This window comes from Esox lucius, chromosome 11 (assembly GCF_011004845.1).
Source record: "Esox lucius isolate fEsoLuc1 chromosome 11, fEsoLuc1.pri, whole genome shotgun sequence".
Classification (NCBI taxonomy): Eukaryota; Metazoa; Chordata; class Actinopteri; order Esociformes; family Esocidae; genus Esox; species Esox lucius.
Genome location: NC_047579.1, coordinates 30809638 through 30834886, shown reverse-complemented (window position 1 = coordinate 30834886; position 25249 = coordinate 30809638). Strand labels below are relative to the sequence as shown.

General features: G+C 47.1%; 1 protein-coding gene and 1 long non-coding RNA gene across 6 annotated transcripts in view; one reads left to right on the top strand and one right to left on the bottom strand.

Annotated features, from left to right (window-relative positions):
• The window catches only part of LOC105008122, a 493667-nt gene that overhangs the window by 366750 nt on the left and 101668 nt on the right, over positions 1-25249 (bottom strand). The window contains exons 1-3 of one of the 5 annotated variants that reach the window (XM_034295300.1): positions 22081-22190; positions 21592-21893; positions 9598-9605 (exon numbers count right to left, since the gene is read on the bottom strand). The exons of 2 other annotated variants lie outside the window; for them this stretch is intronic. In XM_034295300.1, the coding sequence (XP_034151191.1) occupies positions 9598-9605; positions 21592-21893; positions 22081-22120 (350 nt within the window). In that variant the 5' untranslated portion in view covers positions 22121-22190. Of the gene's footprint in view, positions 1-9597; positions 9606-19414; positions 19425-21591; positions 21894-22080; positions 22191-25249 lie in introns of those variants that run through there. 2 more of the 5 variants (XM_034295301.1, XM_034295302.1) reach the window with 2 other exon arrangements.
• The window catches only part of LOC114840416, a 415324-nt gene that overhangs the window by 348023 nt on the left and 42052 nt on the right, over positions 1-25249 (top strand). The gene's annotated exons all lie outside the window — the stretch shown is intronic.

Below are 25249 nucleotides of genomic sequence, written 5' to 3'. Positions count from 1 at the left end.
CACCCCGGCACCTACCTGTGGGCAAGTTACACCCCTTGCCCATTCCACAACGACCATGGTCCCACATCTCTGTTGATTTTTTGACGGATCTCCCCCCTTCCCAGGGCCATACCACCATCCTGGTCGTTGTGGATCGGTTCTCAAAGTCCTGCCGCCTCTTGCCTCTGCCCGGCCTTCCTACTGCCCTACAGACCGCGGAGGCCCTGTTTACACACGTCTTCCGGCACTATGGGGTGCCCGAGGACATCGTGTCTGACCGGGGTCCCCAATTCACGTCTAGGGTGTGGAAAGCATTTATGCAGCACCTGGGGATCTCGGTCAGCCTGACCTCGGGCTACCATCCCCAATCCAACGGGCAGGTGGAGCGGGTAAACCAAGAAGTGGGTAGGTTCCTCCGGTCCTACTGCCAGGACCGGCCGGGGGAGTGGGCAGAGTTTTTGCCATGGGCAGAATATGCACTGAATTCTCTGCACCACTCCTCCACGGGCGTGACGCCTTTCCAGTGCGTCCTGGGCTACCAGCCGGTCCTGGCGCCCTGGACGCCGAGCCAGACCGGTACCCCTGCGGTGGACGACTGGTTCCGGCGGGCAGCGGGCACATGGGAGGCAGTACAATCCCGCCTCCGGCTCGCTGTCCGCCGTCAGAAGGCCTCTGCGGACCGCCACCGCGGGGAGGCCCCGGTGTATCGGCCGGGCGACCGGGTCTGGCTCTCGTCCAGGGACCTGCCCCTCCGCCTGCCCTGCCGGAAGCTGGCCCCGCGGTTTGTGGGGCCCTTTAAAGTCCTGAGGAGAGTCAACGAGGTAACATATCGGTTACGCCTTCCCCCCGACTACCGTATTAACCCCTCGTTCCATGTGTCTCTCCTCAGGCCGGTGGTGGATGGTCCCCTTCAGGGGTGTGAGGTGCGGGAGGTACCCCCTCCCCCTCTGGACGTCGAGGGGGCCCCGGCATACTCTGTCCGCTCCATCATCGACTCGAGGCGCCGGGCGGGGGGCCTCCAGTACCTCGTGGAGTGGGAGGGGTACGGCCCGGAGGAGCGGAGCTGGGTTCCGGTGAAGGACGTCCTGGCTCCCGTCCTTGTCCGCGACTTCCACCAGCGTCGGCCGGATCGCCCTGCTCCGCGCCCCCCGGGTCGGCCCCGAGGCCGGTGTCGTCAGCCGCGCGTCAGGGGGGGGGTACTGTGACGACTACGACCTCTGCTGGTTCACCTCCCCCTGCAGCGGGCGGGCCCCGGCGGTCGACGTCACCGGCTTTCTAACACCACCGTCTCATCATGCATTTCACCTGTGTCTCGTTTTGTGCACCTGTTCATCATCATCGCTGTTTCCCCCGGTATATATGTTCCCTCTGCTCCCCCTGTCTTTGTGTGTGATTGTTCTCTGCCACAGTCAGAGCTGTATGCGCTTTGTTAAGACGCTCGTTCTGTTTATTTGTTCTATTGATATATATATAAAAACCTTCATCCGCCACGCCTTCTCCGGTTCCTCCTTTGCTTCCTCAACCTAAGCCGTGACAGTGAGCTCTCATCATGATATGTGCATCTTGACCCGGGGGTCATCATGAGTGGCCTCCTCAATATAGTATCATCCTGTACCCAGACAGTTATGACCCTAAGATTTATGACTGTGTTGAGTTCATTGGAAGTATGACCCAAAAATGAACCATAAGGTGGTCAATGACCCAAAAATGAACCATATGGTTGTCATGAGTTAGTAGTTTTAATTAAGAACACTCAGGAAGAAACAGAGAACAAAGAAGAGGGCCCCCATCTCAGGGGACTCTCAAGAGGATGGTCAGAAGTTTTTGTATAAAAGCCATGGTCTTGGACTTGGAATTTGGGTGTATCTGCAGAAGGGCTTTAATGTCTCTCATTGTTCTATGATTTTCATTAAAGTCTATTGGATTCACAAGTTCCTAGCCAGGAGTTGGTAAGAGACATTGTTGCTTGACTGAACTGCCTGGGAGGAATTGGACTGAGTTACACAAACGGTGGCCACAACAAAGGTAAGCAATTTTGCTTTTAGTTAGTATGTTTGTGTAATTCAGATCATATAACTCTGTGGTGGGACATCAAGCACTGGTCTTCCCAAATTTAACGAACCTTGGATGTTGAATGCACATAGTATTTTTGAAAGCACATGGTATTTCTGAATCCAATACATTGTATGCATGCTATAACATTGTAAATAAGTCTTTGTTGTTAGAACAAGCCTGGTACGGACAAGTAAGGGCCGGCAGGTGCAGCCCAGTACGGACGAGTAAGGGCCGGCGGCTGTTGTTAGATAACGCCTGGAGCGGACGAGTAAAGGGCCAGCAGCGGTTGTGAATGAGTGCCTGTCCAGTAGAGACAGCACAGGTTAGACCTGCAGGATAGCGCACACAAATTACCTTTGGTAAGGCAGCCGGGGCACAGGCTGGCTGGTGCGTTTGTGTGATCGACTCACGGCTTTATACAGTAGCCTCTGTAAAAAGCCTGCGTGTGTTTGTAGAAAAGGCTCTACCTATTACGGTGACCTGTGGGAGTGATTGGAGACACCAACAGTTAGGGGTACGATAGGCCTACGGCTGTGTGTCTGTGTGTGTTAGAGATACGGTCCGACAGGGTTCTTCCTCTTCACGGGAGCGTGACAAGAGTCTTGTGGACGCGTGCGTGCGCGAGTGAGATATATAGAATTAGTTAAGGCAGCATTCCTCTATAGGAGAGAGAGAGGGGGACGCGGTTAACTAAGTCTGTAGGAGTATGTGGGGAAGTATGTGTCTCTGTGTCAAGTAATCTGTAAATACATTATAACAATATATGTGTGTGAAAAGGCCTGTATAAATGTATGTGAAAGATTGGGTGTGTTTAAACAAATTTCTGTATGTGTTGAGATAAATGAAGTTTGAATAATGCTGATTTAATAACCATGTATTCTTATGTTGTTGTTTTATTAAATTGTATGCTGCAGCCAGCTTAGGGAAAATTATTGAATACAATAACTTTCTATGTGTAAAACGCCATACAGTCTGTTGTAATTTGCACACCTTATCTCTGGGAAGAATAGGTCAAAACCGCCTTTTGTCTCACACTCACTCAGACTTTTCTCCTGTCTTGGTTAGAGCAATTAACATATAGAAGAAAACCATCTGGCTCCAACCCCCTGATGTTCTAGTCTAGGTTAGGACAATAGAATGTAAATTACTGTAACCTGGTTAAGATTTCACACCTGTATGCAAGAACCTGTTGATCTATGACCAACAGTGTAACCCCAAATGGAAAGAGTTTAGAGCATGCCCTTCTTCATTGGACAGTGAAAAACAAAGAGATTCGTCCAACAGGTCACCATGCAAACGAAGAGCCAATAAGGATGGGTTTTACTCACGAGAGTGCAAAGTAACCGCCCCTGTGGCGGGAGAATCAAAACCGATGTTCGATCTTGATTCGGGGCGAATATTTTGTGGAAGCTCGAGGGTTAAGCAAATATTTGACAGCTGCAGTGTAATTCATGTATCTTGAATTATCATTTTCTATTAATACATCTTTGTGCTAAATTTCCATTCGGACCGAAGCCTCGTCCTTCTTCAGAGATTCTGATACACGTAAAAGTCTTAACATATGCAAGAGTATGAAATGAGTATGACGAATGTATGAGAGGAGAATGTCTGGAAGGGTACCCAAATGTGTGTGTGTATGAGAGAATTCTTAGAGAGCAGTGTATCTAGGTTGCGGACGGAGAGGGAGAGAAGCTGTGTGCTTGGGGGTGCGAGAGCTGCGAAAGTGGCTGACAACATTCAGGAAAAGCTGTTTTATTTTTTGTTGTCCTGTTATTAACGTTATAATTACCACATTTTCCAATTGATAGTACTATAAAAAAAATTGTGCTTACGATGAGTGACGAAATGAGCGAGGAGAACACAGCCTCCAGATTATTTTATGATGATTTTACGTAGATTTTATGATGGTATAGATCACAAAATATTCGTAGGACCCGAGGATACCTCTGTACATTTATACCTGACCCAGGTATTTGAATATTGTATAGTTTTGAAATATGACACAGCCACGAGACAATTAATAGGAAGTCGCGATTTCTCTGAGTCAAAGGGAGTGCAGCTAATTTGGTTTACGCCAGGAGGACTCAGACTATGGTCCAGTGAGGCTATTATCAAACAAAAAACTGATTAGATATAATACAAGGACGGGGTTTGTTGGAAACATACAAGAAATGTATATATTTGTTTTGTTAAAAAATTTCTTAATTTGATAGGAGTTTACTTACGTACAGGCATCTGTCATGGTCAGATCAGTGTCTCAGGGATATTGGTTTCCGCTAATAATTTCATAACTTGATGGGCGCACACTTACATGCATTAATCAGGGTCGAGATCCGTGTGTCAGGGTATATTCATTTCCGCTGATAATTTCGTACATACTTTAATCACGTCTAAATCCTAGTCTCATCACTTCCTTGAAGTTAGCTGTGTCTGGGAGAGGAGCGAGTTGAGGAAAAAATTGGCTATCGTCCCAGAAAGTTAAAGCGTCTAGGACTTCCTCTGGGAGCACGCCAGCAGTAAATCCCGTCCAGCTCGACACATAGATAGAGCAGAGGTCCAGGGAGACAGTGAGGTTAGACAATTAAAGTAACACTAAATCAACCACTTAGCTTTCCATACGGCAGGCACACCAGTACAGATGCTGGCTGGAAGATTTCCTCTGTGTGGGGAGCAGATTGAAAAGGTCTAAAAACTTTAGAAAAGCGGACTGAGAATTTGATGACTAAATGGCCCAAAGACGGAACCTTTGATGTGGCCCTGTGTGAGCAAATCGAAGGTTTAATTACATTCTATAAAATTGATGACCATAGTAACTCACGCAGGCTCAAACGTGAAAAAGAACAGGAGGTTTATTAAAATGTTTCTGGAGGAAGGAAGGGTCCAGTTAGCCAGTCTGGCCCAAGCCCGACGTATGCTACAGAGAGATGAGGAGAGGACAGCTGAAAAGGTTAAATGGGCCGATGAGCCCCTGCCTTACAAGGGCGCGCAATGCCCTCTAGTATCTGGGGTAGTAACGATTAAAGGGGAAGTTGAGATGGAAAGAGACAAACCCCTGGTGTCTTCCACTTTGGGGAAAAGTAGACGGCCTAAGGGAAAACCTGCCATTCAAGTAGATTGTTACAGAGAATGTTTAGATTGGTTGGAGTGTAATAAGACGGGAGGAGAGAAACCAAGAGACAGGAAGAGCAAGTCCAAAAGCTGTCAATGTTAACTTGACGAGCAAGTAGAAAAACTTAGGGAGTCGCAGTGTGGGGAGTCAGATCCATAGGATGACACAGATAGCCAGGAAGGAGAGGAGCAGTCTGAGGAGGAGTGTGAGAAAGCCGCAGCTGCTTCTGCCCGCTATGGCAGGGAGCCAAAGGGTAGACTAAGGAGCGAACACACATTAAAAACACCCGGTCAGTTTACCAACATGGCACCTATTCTAGTTAAAGGGCATCAACATCATTATGTACCATGGCCAACTCAGGACATGGAGGGCCTGGTTGTGAAATTACCTAATCTCCACAATGGGGCTGGAAAATGGATTAGAGTGCTCGAAGAATTGACCACGGGTAAAATACTGGCGACAGGGGACATCTAAGCCTTGCTGGTCAGAGTGCTGGGTACGACTAAAGCGGAGTCGGTGCTAAAAGAGGGTGGCATGGCATGGACAATCAGAAGCGTTGTCGGAGATGGGCGGTCCTTTGATCCCTACAGACATTTATTGTGGAAGGCCCTGAGGGAAGAGTTCCCTGCTGTGGTGGACACTGATGTTTTAAGAGGGGCTCCACTGGGAGACACAGAGAGCCCTGCGGAATACTTACAAAAGCAGGCGGACAGATGGAGAATGGAAACTGAGCATGACCCAGAAACTGACAAACTTGTGTCTCATATGTTCAGGAAAGCGTTGGTGGAAGCAATGCCAGCTCCCATAAGAACCAAGCTGGAGGATGCTGTGGGGCTGACTACATCAAAAACTCACAAAGAATTCAGAGACTATTTCATTCATGCTGTTGACAGATACAGGCAGAATGAAAAAAGACTGGCTGAACAGGGGAGGGACATTCAAAGAAAGCTCACCCAATTACAGCTGGATTATTGGGGAAGTTTCTGAAGCTTGATGCATTCTTACTGATTAAAGGACTTGAGTCCCATTGTTTAGATAGGTAGAGGAATGTGGGGGATCTGGTATTTGCATAGGGGGCATCTATTGTCTGTCCAGATGCTGTAAGAACTCTTAGAATTGAAGACGTTACTTATGGCAGGAAGGAGAGCTGTCCTTTGTGTGAAGCTTTGGTAAACACAACAGTAAACATTATGTCAGGAAGGATAAGGTGGGGGAGGATAGCATTTGGCTTGTGTGATAGAACAAAGGGAATGTGTTTTATTGACATGAAACAGAGCAGCATCTTACCACACCCCTTTTTTTCACTTATATACTGTTGAAATTATGTTTTGAGTCAGAGTCTCCTCAGACGATTATGTTGGTAAGCGGTTGATGAGTCTCTCATATTTGCATAATAGTTAAAAAAAAAGTTGTGCCAAGAGAACTTTGTCTCTTTTTCTTACTCCCGAGTGTCGATACATTGGAATTACCATCACAATGAACTGACAAAAAGAATAAAAGACACAAGCTCCGGGTACGACAGAGGCCCCACCTGAGGAATACGCAATGGCACCCGTCCTCCAGGGAGGTCAACGCCCAGCACAGCAGCCGCAGACTGTGTATGGACCACCCCAGAAACCAGTGGTAAATGTGTACACACAGCCCCAAACAATATCAGAATAATAGAGGATATCAACCTCAGAATCTAGATGGGCCCGGGGCCCCGAGGAAAAGTCTTCTGGGGGTGCCAGCAGACTTGTCCAACCCACCCATGGGACGCCCCTGCATTTAAACCGGCCCCCAATAATTGGAATAATCAGAATTGCCAGGGTGGCAACCGCAGGGCCCGCCCAACTAAGGTCCTGTAAACACATACGCAGGACCAAACCAACATTACTGAGGAGGCCCAGAGAATCCAATGGGGGAAGGTCAGTTTGTAGTAGTATCATCGCAGGCTGACAAAGAACCAGTGCTGTAGGTTCAGATAAATGATAGGTGCACACCAATGATGCTAGACACCGGAGCTACTTACACTTGTTTAAGTCCAAATTACGCCTTTCACCTCCCCAAGTCAGGTAAATATGCTAAGACAGTAGGATTATCGGGACAGACGCAGCTAATACCCATGACAGCTCCAGTTAAGCTAGCTACGAGCGGACGCTCAATAGAAAGTCCCATTTTAATTTCTGAACACACTCCCATAAACTTATTGGGTAGGGATGCCCTGCACCGGCTGGGGCTGCAAATTCAGTGTTCACCTGATGGGATAATCATAGATTACTATCACACCGATGAACGGGTGGGGACCCAAATGCGGACACAGAGGCAGAGGAGGGCGGTCCAAAGTATTTATTGAACAACCAGGCAGTGGGCAGGCTCGTAGTGGTGGACAGGCAGGGTTCGTTATCGGGCGTTCAGATGGTCGAAGGTACAGGAGTGGGCAGGCAGGCTCGTGGTAGGGGACAGGCAGGGTTTGTTGTCGGGCGGTCAGATGGTCGAAGGTACAGGATAGGGCAGGCAGGCTCGTGGTGGGGGACAGGCAGTGTTCGTTCTCGGGCGTTCGGATGGTCGAAGGTACAGGAGTGGGCAGGCAGGCTCGTAATCCGGAAAACAGGCAAGGGTCGTAACCGGGGAATAGAAGGACGGGTAGACTGGCTGATGAACACATAGAACGCTGGAAACGACTGTACAGGACAAGACGATCTGGCAACTGCCAAACAGAGAACAGGGTTTAAATACACGGGGCTAATAGGGAACCGGGAACACCTGGTGAGGGGCGGGGACAAAACAACAGGTGAAACACATCAGGGTGTGACAGAACCCCCCCCCCTACGGACGCCACCTGGCGGCCGACCCGGGCGCACACCCGGCTGACCGGGACACCGACGACGGAAGTCAGCGATGAGGCCCGGGTCGAGGATGTCCCTAGCCGGCACCCAGGAGCGCTCCTCCGGCCCGTAGCCGTCCCAGTCAACCAGGTATTGGAAGCCCCGGCCCCGGGCCCGAACCCCCAGGAGACGCCGAACAGAAAAGGTTTGGTGGCCGTCCACGAGACGGGGGAGAGGAGCAGGCCTAGGGAGAGGAGACAAAGGACAGTTAGTGACGGGTTTGATACGAGACACGTGAAAGGTCGGGTGGACACGGAGGGAGCGGGGCAACACTAAGCGAACAGCCGAACGGCTGATGACCCGAGAGATCTGAAAGGGCCCGATGAAGCGGGGAGACAGCTTGCGGCTCTCCACACGAAGGGGCAGGTCCCGGGCGGACAACCACACCCTCTGGCCAACACGGTAGCGGGGTGCTGGGGTCCTGCGGCGGTCGGCCTGTCGACGGTACCTGGCGTTGGTGCGCAGAAGGGCCGCACGGGCCCGCTTCCATGTCCGGCGACAGCGCCGAACGAAGAACTGGGCGGATGGAACCCCGACCTCCTCCTCCTGCTCTGGGAACAACGGAGGCTGGTAGCCCAGAGAGCACTCGAAGGGGGAGAGCCCAGTAGCGGAGGAGGGTAGGGTGTTGTGGGCATACTCAACCCATACCAGTTGCCGGCTCCATGTGGCGGGGTTGTGTGAAACCAGACACCGCAGCACCGTCTCCAGGTCCTGATTGGCCCTTTCCGATTGGCCGTTTGACTCGGGGTGAAAACCGGAGGACAGACTGAGGGAAGAACCAATGAGGGTGCAGAAAGCCCTCCAGAACTGGGAAGTGAACTGAGGACCCCGATCGGAGACGACGTCAACCGGCAGACCGTGGATTCGGAAGACGTGTTGCACCATCAGTTGGGCCGTCTCCTTGGCCGATGGCAGCTTGGGCAGGGGGATGAAGTGTGCCGTTTTGGTGAACCGGTCCACCACCGTGAGGATAGCGGTGTTGCCGTCGGAAAGAGGCAGGCCCGTGACGAAGTCCAGGGAGATGTGTGACCATGGGCGACGAGGGACCGGAAGCGGTTGCAAGAGACCGGCTGGGGCTTGGCGTGACGTCTTGTTTTGGGCACACACCGTGCAGGCGGATACGAAAGCGGGGACGTCCACCCCCATGGTGGGCCACCAGAACCGTTGACGGAGGAAGGCCAAGGTCCGTCGGGCGCCGGGGTGGCAGGTAAGTGTCGAGGAGTGGCCCCATTCCAGGACTTTGGACCGGACATGGTCAGGCACAAACAAGCGGCCCGGCGGCCCCCCCCCCAGGATCCGGATTTAGCCGTTGCGCGTTCCGTACTGCCTCTTCCACCCCCCAAACCAACGACGTAGCCAGACAGGAGGCAGGAAGGATACGCTCAGGCTCTTGGTGGTCCGCAGCAGGTCCGAACACGCGGGAGAGCGCGTCCGGTTTGGTGTTCTTTGAGCCAGGCCGATAGGAGAGGGTGAATTGGAAGCGAGCAAAGAACAGGGCCCATCTGGCTTGGCGGGAATTGAGCCTCCGGGCCGAGCGCAGATACTCAAGGTTCTTGTGGTCAGTCCAAACGAGAAAGGGCTGTTCCGCCCCCTCCAGCCAATGTCTCCACTCCTCCAATGCAGCCTTGACCGCAAGCAATTCCCTGTTGCCCACGTCGTAGTTGGCCTCAGCAGGTGTCAGGCGGCGGGAGAGGTAAGCACAGGGGTGCAGTTTCTGGTCCTGGTCCGATCTCTGTGACAGGACGGCCCCTACACCGACGCTGGAGGCATCCACCTCCACTACAAACTGCCGGGCCGGGTCCGGGTGTATCAGGATGGGGGCCGAGGTGAAGCGCTGCTTGAGGGCCGCGAAGGCACGGGATGCCGCGGGAGACCATTGGAAGGCCACTTTAGTGGAGGTCAAGGCGGTGAGCGGGGCAGCCAACTCACTGTAACCCCGGATGAACCTCCGATAGAAATTGGCAAAGCCAAGGAAGCGCTGTAGGTCCAGGCGTGAAGAGGGCTGTGGCCAATCGGTGACGGCTTGGACCTTGCCGGGGTCCATCCGGATGCTACCCGCAGCCACTATGTAGCCCAGGAAAGGAATGACGGAGCGGTGGAACTTACACTTCTCAGCTTTTACGAAGAGGCGGTTTTCCAATAACCGCTGAAGGACCTGTCGGACGTGGGAGGTGTGTTCCTGGGCAGAGCGGGAGTAAATCAAAATGTCATCCAGATACACGAAAACAAAGCGGTTAATCATGTCCCGGAGCACGTCGTTCACCAGGGCCTGAAAGACAGCCGGAGCGTTGGTCAGCCCAAACGGCATTACCAGGTATTCATAGTGGCCACTAGTGGTGTTGAACGCCGTCTTCCACTCATCTCCCTCTCTGATCCGTACCAGGTGGTAAGCATTGCGGAGGTCAAGCGTCGAGAAGATGGTGGCGCCCTGGAGCATCTCGAACGCGGAGGCAAGCAGAGGGAGTGGATAACGGTTCTTCACCGTGATGTCATTCAGGCCTCGATAATCTATGCAGGGACGCAGGGTCTTATCCTTCTTGGCCACAAAGAAAAACCCCGCACCAGCAGAAGAGGAAGATGGTCGGATGATCCCGGCCCTGAGAGAAGTCCCCACATACTCCTCCATGGCCTTTGTTTCAGGTCCGGACAGGGAGTACAGGCGTCCACGGGGGGGCGACGTGCCTGGGTGGAGGTTTATGGCGCAGTCATATGGCCGGTGTGGTGGTAGGGAGGTGGCCCGGGCTTTGTCAAAAACCTCCTTTAAGTCCCAGTAGTCAGCAGGGACAGATGACAGATCGATGTCCGTGGACAGGGGGGCGGCCCTGGTCAGAGCCTGTGGAGCGGCCTTCAGACAGTGTGCCAGACAAAAGGGGCTCCAACCTGTAACAGAGCCAGTAGTCCAGTCAATGTGGGGGTTGTGTTTCACGAGCCATGAGTGGCCTAACACTATGGGAACATTAGGGGAACGTAAGGGCAGGAACTGGATCTCCTCACTGTGGTTACCAGATAGGGTCAGGGTAACAGGAACTGATATCTCAGACACCCGCCCAATAGAGCGGCCGTCCAGGGCTGTGGCCTCTATGTGTGGGTGTAAGGGGCTTGAGGGGATGCCCAACTGCGCAAGAAGGGAGGTGTCAATAAAACAGTCATCAGCCCCTGAATCAACAAGAACATTGACACTCAGGGTTTGGGAACCCCAGATAACAGTGGCAGGAAAAGGGCCAGGGTTATTCTCTCTAGCCTTCGCAGCAGGCATTCGTTGGCCTCCTGTTGGCGCACTCTCTGCTCACGGAGTTCCTCAGCGATGCCGTGGAGTGCCTCCTCGTGTCGACCCACGACGACCCCTTGGCAGGCCACTGCGTTGTGTAGATGTTCCAACTCCGCTGGGTCCGACATGGCCAGATCGTTCTATCACACCGATGAACGGGTGGGGACCCAAATGCGGACACAGAGGCAGAGGAGGGCGGTCCAAAGTATTTATTGAACAACCAGGCAGTGGGCAGGCTCGTAGTGGTGGACAGGCAGGGTTCGTTATCGGGCGTTCAGATGGTCGAAGGTACAGGAGTGGGCAGGCAGGCTCGTGGTAGGGGACAGGCAGGGTTTGTTGTCGGGCGGTCAGATGGTCGAAGGTACAGGATAGGGCAGGCAGGCTCGTGGTGGGGGACAGGCAGTGTTCGTTCTCGGGCGTTCGGATGGTCGAAGGTACAGGAGTGGGCAGGCAGGCTCGTAATCCGGAAAACAGGCAAGGGTCGTAACCGGGGAATAGAAGGACGGGTAGACTGGCTGATGAACACATAGAACGCTGGAAACGACTGTACAGGACAAGACGATCTGGCAACTGCCAAACAGAGAACAGGGTTTTAATACACGGGGCTAATAGGGAACCGGGAACACCTGGTGAGGGGCGGGGACAAAACAACAGGTGAAACACATCAGGGTGTGACAGATTACATAAGGATCAAAACTCAAATGTCACTTCACCAGGCACCATTGGCTAATGTGTACAGGATTGGCAACATAGAAAGTGCAGTAAGGGAAGTCACTTATAAATGGGGCTCATACATTGAGGCACAATTACCACAGGCTAGGCGGCCAGCATTGGCCTACCATTGCACTCTAAAATATGATCTCCATCAGGAGCGCATTTTCGAACAGTTGTGGTTAGATGCAGTAAACGGCAAGACAGCTCACATTGAATCTCAGTATTTCGTCATTGGTAAACATGGTGTGGCTATGACAGTGGCCGATGCTAAAGGTTCAACTTTGATAGCCAATTGGTTTGATGTACCCGGATCAGTCCCCCACATCATGCTACTGGTAAACGATGGGTTCAAAGCAAAAGACCTGGGCCCTATGATGAAGCATGCGACACAGGTTGCATGGGTCAAGACTGACAATCCCCTAATCTTCTGCTCTCCTGATAATGAACTCATTAAGATCCTTTGTTTTGCAGATATTGGAGAACCTCAGGAAGTTGAAGTTGCTACAGGTCCGCAAGTGCAAAACTGGAAAGTGGCAAACAGGCAGGAACAGTTACGGAAGGAGATGGAGCCGGTGGGTCCAGAGCAGTTGTGGTCTCGACATGACACAGATGTAGGGCTCGTTAAATCAGCTAATCCTGGGTTTATTAAAGTGAAGCCAGGGGCTAAACCGTTATGGATGAAACAGTGTTACATGAAACCAGAGGCGGTGGCAGGTAAACAGTTAGCGATTGTTACACACCTTTGTTTCCTGTTTTGAAAGCAGATAAGCAGAAGTGGAGACTGGTTCATGATCTATGGCCCATCAATGATATAGTGGCGGACTGTCTTGCTGAGCTCCCGAATCCCCACACCCTACTGACTAGCATCCCTCCTGAGGCTAAGTTTTTCAGCGTCATAGATTTATGTGGGGCCTTCTTCAGTGTTCCTTTAGCAGAGGAGTGCAGACATCTGTTCGCTTTCACTTATGGGGGAAAGCAATACAGATATACGAGGCTGCCCCAAGGGTTCAAACACTCCCCACACATTTTCAATCAGGTCCTCAAAGCAGACTTAGAGGAGCTTGTCCTGGAGGGAACGTTACTTCATGTATGTCGATGACTTGCTGATATGTGCTCCCACATTCGAACAATGTCATGCAGACTCCATTAAAGTGCTGCAAAGATTAGCTGAGGGGGGTCACAAGGTGTCGCAAAAGAAACTCCAATACTGTCAGACAGAGGTTGAATATCTGGGTAGGACCATAGCTCACCAGATGAAAGCCATCTCCCCAGGTCAACTAGACGGATTGAGCAGCGCACCGCTTCCTCAAACAATGAGTCAAATGATGACATTCTTGGGAATGACAGGGTTCAGCTCTGATTGGATAGAAGACTACGCCATTAAGGTTGCCCCACTCAGGGAGCTTATGAAAGAGGTTGGACAGCAGCAGCTGAGTGCCAAATTGCACTGGAACTGCGACGCTTTGGCAGCATTTGAAACCATTAAACAAGATATGCAGTCTGCTCCTGCTTTAGGAATGCCTGACTAAACAAAGCCATTCTTGTTGTATGTTGCCAACAGGGCCAAGGGATACGCTTTAGCAGTATTGATGCAGGACACATGTAGTGGCAGAGGAAAACAACCCATAGCGTACTACAGTACAAAGCTCGACTCACCTTGCTATCAAGGCCTCGCAGTGGTTCAATATGTATATGACAAAGCATCCACCATCACCATGGGTTATCCAGTAACTATTTATACTCATCACAAGGTGACGAAGTTGATAAAGCGTGGGAAGTTTGTATTGACTAATGCTAGGCTTTTGGACTACTTGCCATTGTTGACTTACCGTGACATCACCATTAAAAAGTGTGCTACTGTAAATCCAGCAGAGAGACTCCCCCTGGAATACGAGGGAAAGCCTCATAACTGTGTGGCCGAGTCGTTAACTTTGACCTGACCTTCTGTCACTCCCAATTCCGGGTGCGGAAGAAGAGTTATTTGTGGACGGTTTTTGCTACAGAGACGTGGATGGTAATCATGCAGGATTTGCTGTAGTTGGGATGGACCCTCAGGGTCAATTTCATCATTAGTCAAGCCTGTCCACAACCATGTTCTGCTCAACTAGCTGAACTCAAAGCATTGACAGCCGCATTCAGAGAAGGGGAGGGTAAAGTTTCTAACATCTACACTGACTCTGCTTATGCACACGGGGTATGTCATCTGTTTGGAGCTGTGTGGAAACAAAGGGGCTTTAAGAAAATGGATGGGTCACCTATTTTGCATCATGATCATATCCAAGATTTAATGGTTTCACTGTTACTCCAACGTCAAGTAGCTATTGTTAAATGTCAAGCACATAGGAAAGGCAATAACTACATCATCCAGGGCAATAACGCTGCTGATGAGGCCGCTAAACTAGCATCTAAGTGTCACTCAGCTGTCCTAGCCCCGTTGATACTGGTTGAGGCAGCACCTGTTAAGGCTGATGTCATTCGAATGCAAGAAATGGCTAACGTGTATGAGAAACAGTTGTGGCTGCAGCCGGGTGCTACCACTGATGCTGCAGGCTTGTGGCGGACCCATACGGGCCTCTTGGTGGCACCCACTGCTCTCCTTAGAGTTCTGATTAATAATGTGCATGGTTTTGACCACTGCGCGAGGGGGGAAATTATGAGGAAGATCACCCACCAGGGTTTCTGGTCACCGCACATGCAGGATACGGTACATGTAGCTCTTGCAGAGTGTGAGGTGTGTGCGAAAAACAACATGAGAAAAGGAATAGTGATGCCATTGGTCCACATTCCAACACCAGAAGGACCTTTCAGACATTTAGTCATGGACTATGTGGATATGATAAGACCCATCCATGGAAAACAGTACATGCTGGTGGTAATTGAGCAGATGGATAGAAGCAACCCCCTTGAAGGACAAGGGAGCAGGAATGGTAATAAAGTTCCTGACAAGGGAGGTGATGCCTAGATTTGGCATACCGTCAGAAATCAGTTCTGACAATGGGTCAGCTTTTATTCAGAAAACATTGAAGCAGGTGATTTAACATCTGGTTCAATGTCAAACAGAGGCTGGGTTGTGTTTACCACCCTCAGTCCCAGGGCATGGTAGAGAGAGCAAACGGCACACTAAAGGCCAAGATCAATAAAATCTGTGCCAGTGCAGGTTTGAATTGGGTTGATGCTTTACCAATAGCACTAATGAGCTGTTAACAGAACCACGCATCTAACACCACAAGAAATGCTTACGGGTCGACCCATGCCTGTGCTTCGAGGCCCTCATGAAGGGCCTCCTCTGGAGCAATTGGAGCTGGAATTCAGGGAATTTATCAGGCAACTTACTACTGGACAAGAGCTTAGTCACAAACAGGAAAGCGCACGGGTACCGGAGCCAGAGGATGATCAGCCCAGAGCAGTGGTTCCAGGAGACCAGGTTTAAATCAAGGTCTACAGGAGGAGGTGGAACGAGCCGAGGAGAGACAGGCCACGGCGACAGCGGTACGAGTGGAGGGCAGTGACACCTGGTATCACCTCAACCACTGCACCAAGGTCCCACGAGGAGCGGGACAACATGAGGAGGATGAGCGTGCTGAACATCCAGGCGGCAGTCTTCTTCTTCTTTTGCAGGCACCAATGGACTGCCTGATCTGAATACTCCCCTGGTGGAAGCTTTCGTGAACCAGTTGTATGAAGAAATGGGAGAGGTTTATGTTGGAATGGATACAGTGGGGAAAAGTAACCCTTCTAATTCATAGCAGGACTTTACCGTTTATGATAGGTCATTACGCAGACACTATCCATGCCCGTACGTGATGAGTCATTGCCAATATTGCAGCAAAGGACACCCTGCTAGAGATGGACACTATCACTACCCTGAACCCTACAACTGTGCTCTTTGCCAAAGGCGGGACTGCCCCATGTGTGCCAGAAAGGACTGTGCACTGCTGAACATCAATCCTTGAATGGGACTGTTCTCTAATAAAGAGGATGTTGGGGCCTCGGGTGACTAAAAGGCACTGCGGGGGACGCATGCATATATTTTGTATCTTTTTATATTACTGACTGTGTTTCTATTCCTTGTTATTACCTCATATATTTCTACCTCATGTGATACAGGAATATCTTATTTAATCAACCTTATTCTGCCTCATGTAACCACTATCCTCATGTAATCTTTATTATGCAACCTCATGTCTAGACTAGTCATTATATTTACCCTGTGTTAGATTCTGTCCAAGTTTGATCGATGAACAAAATAAATGCAACCAGAAGTCAGGGGAGAGCCATCTTTATTCAGCATGAGTCTATGATGTTGTCCTTCCATTTCTCATTTCTATCTCTTCCATAATTACAGAGGCAACACAGTCTTTTATGCAAGGATACATAGGAGGTGGCCAGTGGTCATAACCAACCATTACACATTCCAATACCCTCCAATAAGAAAGGTTTATCCTACAACAGACCCTTGTATGGTATGTTCCAACCTATGGTCAATGGACCTATCCATATAGCCTATGTCAGTCACATGGGCAACTCCTAGCAGGTGGAATGGACAGAATGTATGGACAGGATGTGTGGGGCCCATCAGTAACAGGCAACACGTCCTGTCTACGGTCCTTCTTTCAGAGTTAGTCAGCACATCTGTGTTGTGTTAAGTTTCTCATGCCAATTTCCCATCACCTGTTTGTATCCATATACTTATTAGAAACACCATAGTTTGCTAAGGCTCAAAAAGAAACCTGCACACTCTTACACACACACCCATATCCCACTGATTGGAAAGGTTGGTGAGTCTTTTACTTCCACTCAGCCAGAAGGAGGGGAAGAGGTTTGGCTTCCAGTCTCTGGGGCCGACGGGAGACGAGGAGTTGGGCAGTAAGATGTTTGAGTTGATTTCAACTCTCACCTGGGGGTCTCAGGCCTAAAATTGAGTGGCTCTGTGAAGCCACTAAGGGGGGATATGTGAGGGATTTTCTGTAAGTGGCTTTTAGTCACACATACTATGAATATATCAATATGCATGTTTAATTAATCACTTTATGAAATATTATTAATATGAAATCCAGACTCACTGACAGCGACTTCCCGAATGATTTACTCCACCCACACACACACCTGGACAGTGAGCTCTCATCATGATATGTGCATCTTGACCTGGGGGTCATCATGAGTGGCCTCCTCAATATAGTATCATCCTGTACCCAGACAGTTATGACCCTAAAATGTATGACTGTGTTGAGTTCATTGGAAGTATGACCCAAAAATGAACCATAAGGTTGTCAATGACCGAAAAATGAGAGAACAAAGAAGAGGGCCCCCATCTCAGGGGACTCTCAAGAGGATGGTCAGATGGCGTTATGGGTAAAAGTTTTTGTATAAAAGCCATGGTCTTGGACTTGGAATTTGGGTGTATCTGCAGAAGGGCCTGGCTTTAATGTCTTTCATTGTTCTATGATTTTCATTAAAGTCTATTGGATTCACAAGTTCCTGAGTGCTTTTTGTTTTAGTGGTTGTGGACTTGGTTTTCCACGACATAATCTGGCTCCAATGTGTGCTGTAGTATCTGGCAGAAAATCTTTTAAGTCCTATAAATTGTTAGGTGAGCCCTCCACAGATCGGACTTGTTTGTCCAGCACATCCCACAGATGTTCGATTGGATAAAGATCTGGGGAATTTGGAGGCCAGATCAACACCTTGGACTCATTGTTGTGGCCCTCAAACCATTCCTGAACATTTTTGCTTTGTGGCAGGGTGCATTTACCCACTAAAAGAGGCCATCAGGGAATACTGTTGCCATGAAAGGGTGCACATGGTCTGCAACAATGCTTAGATAGATGGTATGTGTCAAAGTAACATCCACATGAATGGCAGGACCCAAGGTTTCCCAGCAGAACATTGCCCAAAGCATCATATTGCCTCTGCCGGTTTGCCTCCTTCCCATAGTGCATCCTGGTGCCATGTGTTCTCCAGGCAACCTTCTTCCATTGCTCTGTGGTCCAGTTCTGATGCTCACATGTCCATTGTAGCCATTTCGGCAGTTGACGGATCAGCATGGCTACACAGCATGGCTACACATGGCTGACTGGTCTCTGGCTACACAGTCCCATAAGCAACAAACTGCGATGCACTGTGTGTTCTGACATCTTTCAGTAACATTAACCTTTTCAGCAATTTGAGCAACAGTAGCTCATCTGTTAGATTGGACCACATTGGCCAGCCTTCGCTCCCCACGTGGATCTGTGAGACTTGGCCTATCCTTCCTTGGACCACTTTTGATAGGTACTGACCACTGCTGACCGGGAACACCCCACAAGGGCTGCAGTTTTGGAGATGCTCTCACCCAGTTGTCTCGCCATCAAAATTTGGCCCTTGTCAAAGTCGCTCAGATCCTTATGCTTGCCCATCACCTTTGGTTTTAACATATCACCAAGGGGGCATCATTGACTGGTATCAGCAGATGAAATGGTTACTCTTTATCTCCTAGTCTTTATAACTCATCAGGGCATCTATTGTCTGATCGGGTTCGGTTGGAACTCTTAGAGCTGTCCTTTGTGTGAAGTTTAGGTTATAATAGAATAAAGGGAATGTGTCCTGTTGAGCTGGATTGTGCAGGATTTTGTCACACCCCTGTTCTGTCCTTATATATTGTTGAAGGACATGTATCGAGTCAGAGACTCCTCGGATGATTATGTATGTAAGCGTTTTATTAATAACAGTTTTATTAATACAACTGTTATTAATAAAACTGTTAATTGTGCCCAGAGAATTTCATCTCTGTACTTCCTTCTAAAGTTCTGATCTATAAAATAACTGTCACAAGTACCACTCCACCAACTGGGTCCTTGTCGTGCTCTTACAAACAAGATTATCTGTGTTATTCACTTCACCTGTCAGTGGTCATAATGTTATGGCTGATCGGTGAATATATATGGAAATGCTTTCCTTCATGTTGGAAGCAGGTTTTTTGGAATGTGTCTACTTTCCTGAAATCCCAGTCAAGCCCTGTTTTCCGTGACGTATGTCACCTGAAATGATAAGGCCCAGGGCCACAGGGGTGGGAATGTGGCCAGGGAAGGGGCAAGGTTTTCAATCTAATTGGCAACTGATCAATTAGTCGTATTGTGTGAAAAGATGCAATTGATGTTGATTATTACTTTTGTTTGATTCCAAATACTGCATTTCTTTATGTATGTATGTATATTTTATTTATTACAACTTTTAAAGACTACGTTATATTTGCTGGAAATTTTATGACTTGTAGCTTACTAGTACTTCCTCCACCGATTAAACGCCTGTTGGATCCGACTTCTCATTTGGAAACACTGAGTGTGAATTTTATTGCTACACAACATTCGAATGCACATGGTGACCCCTTTCTCTTGCTGGGTTTTCAGGTTCATTTAGTAATTGTAGAGTTTGCAGATATTTCCTTTGCCATTGCAAAGATCTTTCTAGTAAGACAAATGAAGAGGATTGTATGCTTCGGACATCATTTGTAACTACCCCGGACACTAATCACTTGTGTGTGTCATAGAAAACCCAGATGTTGTCAGGGCGATGTGGGTTTCTGTACAGCTGCTTCACCAACTACCAGAACAGTGTCTGTTGAGCACAATAATAAAAAGCAGTGTCCTCTGCTTTCAGATTCTTGGCCTCTAAGAACTGTGTGCTTGTGGGGATGTCTTCAGTCAGTGTGGACTGGCCTTTCAGTGAATCTGCATAGTCAGGCTTGTCGTCTGATCCAGAGTCAATGCTACCAATCCACTCCACTCCTTTTCCTGGTTTCTGCCTTATCCAGTATATGTAGTAATCTGTCATATCAAACCCAGAGGTTTTACATGACAGTTTAACAGGGTCTCCGGGTTTTATCACTTGGAAAGGAGAGTGATCCAGCCTGATGTCACAACAAACACTTAAAAAATAAATGTATTTAACACTGAGCTGAATATGCTGTACTTTTACCAATGTTATGTTTAACCACTCAGTTAGTAAGCCACCATGAATTGTTTTACTTACTGTGTATGAAAATCACCATGACAACTAAACTCCAGTGACTTATCAGTTCCATGCTTTAGTGATAGTGAGTGCAGGACTTTCTGTAATGTTATTCCAGCAGCCTAATGAGAAGGTCGGAGCCGAGTGTCTGTATATAATCAATGATGTAGTGGGATGCTTTGCGTAGACCGCCATCTAGGGGCATAAATAGAGAATGATAATGAAACTAATCTCTCTTTCTTAAACTCTTTATAGTTCTGATTTTTATTATGAAATATCTTTACTATATTTAACAGCTTTTGTATGACAATATTTAAATGTTTTAATTGCTTATGTGATGTGCAATTAGCCATTTGTCATACTAATAAGGCTGCTCACTAGATCCAAACTACTGAGCGGCAATATGCAACATTGCATTTACATCGTTTAGCGGACACTCCTTTTCAGAGTACCTCTCAGTAGAAAGTGCATATGTTTTCATACACAACACACAACAAAACAAATGTCAGGTATGCGTAAATCTGTAACAATGAATGAAAACAGTTCTGACTGAACCATGACAATAAGACCGCTTACTAGCAGTCTGTATGTTATGTTATTTTGTGGAAATGTGTTTTGCGGTTTTACTTGGTGTTTAAGACTATGTACGTAAAAGGTATGCTGCATTATTAGGTACTTTTGTCAAGCTGACTTAAACCGATCGGTTGTCCAGAAATAGCTTTCTTTCAATTGTGTTTCTGAAAAAGGTATGTTGTCCTTTGCTCTATAAATATGTTATGTAATAACAGGTAATAAACAGGTATTTATGAAATGAAGTTTGAAATCCTCTGTGTATGTAGATACAGCTGTGTTCGTTTGCAAACCCTGGCAGAGATTGTGATCTTTTGGCATTGATTTAGAAAATATGACTTGTCTTTTATTGAAGGATATTGATCATATGAAGCCATTGATCATCACATAGTTGTTAGGCTCTTTTTTAGGCTCTGTGTATAAATAGCCAATGAGTTCTCACATGGATGCTCTGAGCAGGCTAGATACTGAGCCATGGGGAGCAGGAAAGAACTGTCAAAAGACCTGCGTAACAAGGTAATGGAAAGACGGAAAACTATATAAACAATATAAAACAATATCCAAAGCCTTGCAAATTCCAGTTGGTACTGTCCAATCACTTATTAAGAAGTGGAACATTTGGGGATCTCTTGATACCAAGGTCTGTTCAGACACGAATTGCCATTTAAAAAACCACAGGTGTGAGAAATGTACCTTTAATTGCCATTTTCACCTGTGTGTGTCAACTTGTGTGTCTGTAACAAGGCCAAACATTCAAGGGTATGTCAACTTTTGATTAGGGGCATTTGGGTGATTTCTGTTACCATCTGATCCTCAGAAAATGAGCCAAACAACTTTGTGATAACAAATGGCTTCCTATGATCACTATTCTTAAATGTAAGTTTTTTTGCATGATCAGTCATATTTGTTTTTTATCAATGCCAAAATTTCACAATTTCTACCAGGGTATGCAAACTTATGTAGCTCTTATAAGGGCCAATCTATCATAATCTGTTATAATAGCATGTTTTTGAACAGGGCTCTCATATATCTGTAACACTGTGTCTAGTTTTTGCACAATAGTAGACAGCTGTGTCCTCAGCTTGCAGCCTGCTGATGTCTAAGTACAGCACATTACTACTGTCCCTGGAGATGGTGAATCTGCTCTGAAAAGAAGCTCCTAAGTTAATAGATCCACCACCCCAGATGATCCCTATCCACTCCAGGGGTTTCCCTGATCGCTGTCGTATCCAACCTGTACCATAGTCTGTCAGGGCATAGCCAGAGGCTTGGCAAGACAACTTCACGGACTCCCCAGGTGCTTTGAGTTGATCAGAGGAGGAGGTCAAGCTGATGCTGTGTACATCTGACAAAGAGACAAAATGAAAAAGAAAGTTTACAGAAAGATAAGCTGATGAAAATGTAAGAGCTCGTTTTCAAATGAGATTCATAAAAATAAACAAATACCAAACAATTAACTAAATTCTACAATTGCAAGATTCAAATTGTTTTTATCCAACTTCTCCATTGTTTGATCTAAAATCCACACTTACATGGCAGGAATGTGAGGACGAGGAGACATGTATGAAACATGTTTGAATGGAATCTGAATGGAAGGCAGTGTGGAGGCAGTGGTAATAGTTGTCTCTGTCCCTCAGAAATGGGCATTTATAATTCAAGGGGTTGGGGATATTTGCATACAAAGACAGGTATCTGAGTAATATGCATAATGAATTCATAACATGTCTATTCACACACACAGAACACATTCAGCCCACACTCAGCAACATTTTATAAGATCCTCTCACCCAGATGCAGAAACAATTTTTGCAGAAGGACAACATGTTGAACAGGTTGAAAGAATGCTTTGTTAACTGTGACCAATACATTTGAGTGTCATGAGTCAACAATTATGGGGCTTATTCCTCTCATTGTGGTCAGTACTTGAGACTTACAACTTTTTGTTTCCCTGGTCGGGAGCTAATCCATCTTTGTACTCAGTTGTCTTATTTGCTTAGCTCATCTATGTGGCTGTTTTGTAAGCAGTTCTACCATTAAAAATGGTGGAACTTTTTACTTTTTCTTGTGCATATAAATATATACATATACAGCTCTGGATTAAAAAAAAATAATAAAATTTTTCTTCCCTTTTTGAGTGAGGAACAGAAGGGTAAAAATTAAGAGACCACTACAAATTGAACAAATTGAACGCTTCTGTTCCTCAATTGCATGATCTGTTTTATGTTTGAAAACCAATAACAAACATTTTTATTTGTATAGATATAGAAATTAAAAGTATCTTTTAAAACATGCCAAGCTAAATCTAGTTGCGGTCAAAACCAGATTAGTATGAGAATGGCTTTTGTTAGTTAATTGATCCAAAAATAATTAGCAAACTGCCATAAAACCATTATTTTACACAGGTGGATTGAGCACTGTGATTAGCAAAACCTACATACAGGGTTAAACCTCCCAAATGATTAACAATACTGATAGGTATAAAAAAAAATCTAATTCCACTTTGTATGCAAATCAAAACAAAAAAATGTTGTGGTTTTTTTAGGGGTAGTTCTTCCATTCCCAGGTGAAGGGAAACCTTCTGTCATTTGCATTTGCATGGTTGTGTTTGTGATCAGTTTGAGACATCCTATATAATCTGTACTGAGAGTCAGATGCAACTTGTGCTGAATCAGGAAGTGTTTATTGTACAGCTCTCCCACCACACTACCTCACTGTGTGTATCGGGCACAGTAATACACAGCTGTGTCCTCACTCTTCAGGCTGTTCATCTGTAGGTACAATTTACTGCTGGAGTCGTCTCTGGACATGGTGAATCTTCCCTGAACTGACTGGGAGTAGTAAGCTGTGGTTCCATGTATATGACCAATCCATTCCAGTCCTTTTCCAGGAACCTGTCTGATCCAACCCATCCAGTAGCTACTGAATGTGAACCCAGAGCCTGTACAGGTCAGTTAATGAGATTCTCCAGGCTTTTTAACCACTGGTTCAGACTCAGTCAATGTCTGACCCTGAACACCTGTTGAAACAAAACAAATGTTGTCAAAATGAAATGTAAAACCTAATGGATAAACCTATTCAGTATGAAAATAAATCCAAAAAGATTTACAAACACCAGCTGTCAGCTGCAACAAAGATAAAGAAAACATGGTTTAAGTTGAAGCTGATCTGGTAGGAGATCCTGTTCTCTACTCTCCAGGACTCAGGAGGATAGATACAAAGATACCATAGGGACAGTGCGTACAGCTCAAAGTCGTACAAGGTCAGAAACACAGTGTTTAAATAACAGGACTGAGAGTGGGTTTGCATTGATGTAAAATGACGCTTGTGTTTCGTCCTCATTCTCAACCCACCAGCCTCCTCTGGTGGGCATAGTTAAACCCTTCCCCATGTGTTAATGAAGACATTGAACAGTGATAGTTGTGTTTAAAATATAATAGTGTTTTTAAAAATCTGAGACAGTGTTGTAATACCATAAATGATTACACTGTCCCAAAAACTGTTTTGTGCTCCTATTTATCCTTGCAAATCTGAAGAATCTTGCTACTTCCAGGCTATTCTCAAGAACTACGGTAAACAACCCTCCAAAGCTGGTTCAGTTCATGACTTTTCAGCAAACCAGAGTGTTAATGATAATCAACAGAGATGTCAGATCCTGACTGGTAATGTTCCTAGCCTGGGTCATTTCCCTACTCTTAAAATAAATCTCACCACTAGATACTGGAACATATTGTGACACACCCACTTCACAATTGTTATAACACACCCGTACTCCCCTTCATTTTAACCCCCCTCCACCTGCATTATCAACACCCCTCCTCAATTGTCAACCCTTCATCCTCTTAATTGAATCCCACCTTTGGACCATTTTTTCTAACTCTCAGACAACAATTGCAAGCAGCAGCAACAAAGATCCAGAGAACATGGTTTATGTTTAAGTGGATCTAGTGAGAAATGCTCTTCTCTTCTATTGAGGACTCAGATGGCCTCGAAGGACAGACAGACTCTGTTTAAGTAGGGATGGTGTCAGATTTGAATATAGAGGGTGGGGTCTGAAGTGCAATGAATGAGATGTTTTCTGGAAGAAGGCAAAAGTAAGAAGAGGTATTTGGTTGAATAATCCAGAGCAACTGAAATGCTAAATCCCAATTGAACCCCTCCCCCTTTCATTCAGCTTGTTCACACCCATGTCTGCTAGTAGTAAATGATGTATGCATGTCCGGTGACTTTGCAATTTATGATTACATTGATGTGTCCGTGTTTGATGTTTTATAATGACTGATGAGCAACCCAGACTAGTGTTATAACAGGTGGGTTGTGTTTGATGATTAACAAATGGGTCTTAGGGTTAATGGGAATGTTAAATTCCCAGGCAATAAATAAGTGTTGTGTCAGCGGCAAGATGTTTAGTGTTCAACTTAAGGGTACCAGGGTCCAGCAACTCTGTTTTGGGTGAAACACTGTTGAAAGCAAACATCTTAACCGCAGCTCAGTGATTTGGTAAGAAATTACAAATGGACAGCAGAGATGCAATCAACATGCCAGCCCCAAAGAAACCGATGCAGAGTTTTACCCAAATCCATCAATTACACCAGGCTATGTTGGCACAGGAATGGAAATTGGACGACGGTCATATCGGTGGAGACATTTTCAACCCAGAGATACCGGAGGTTGCATTTTATGAATTACCCGAAGGCCAAGAGT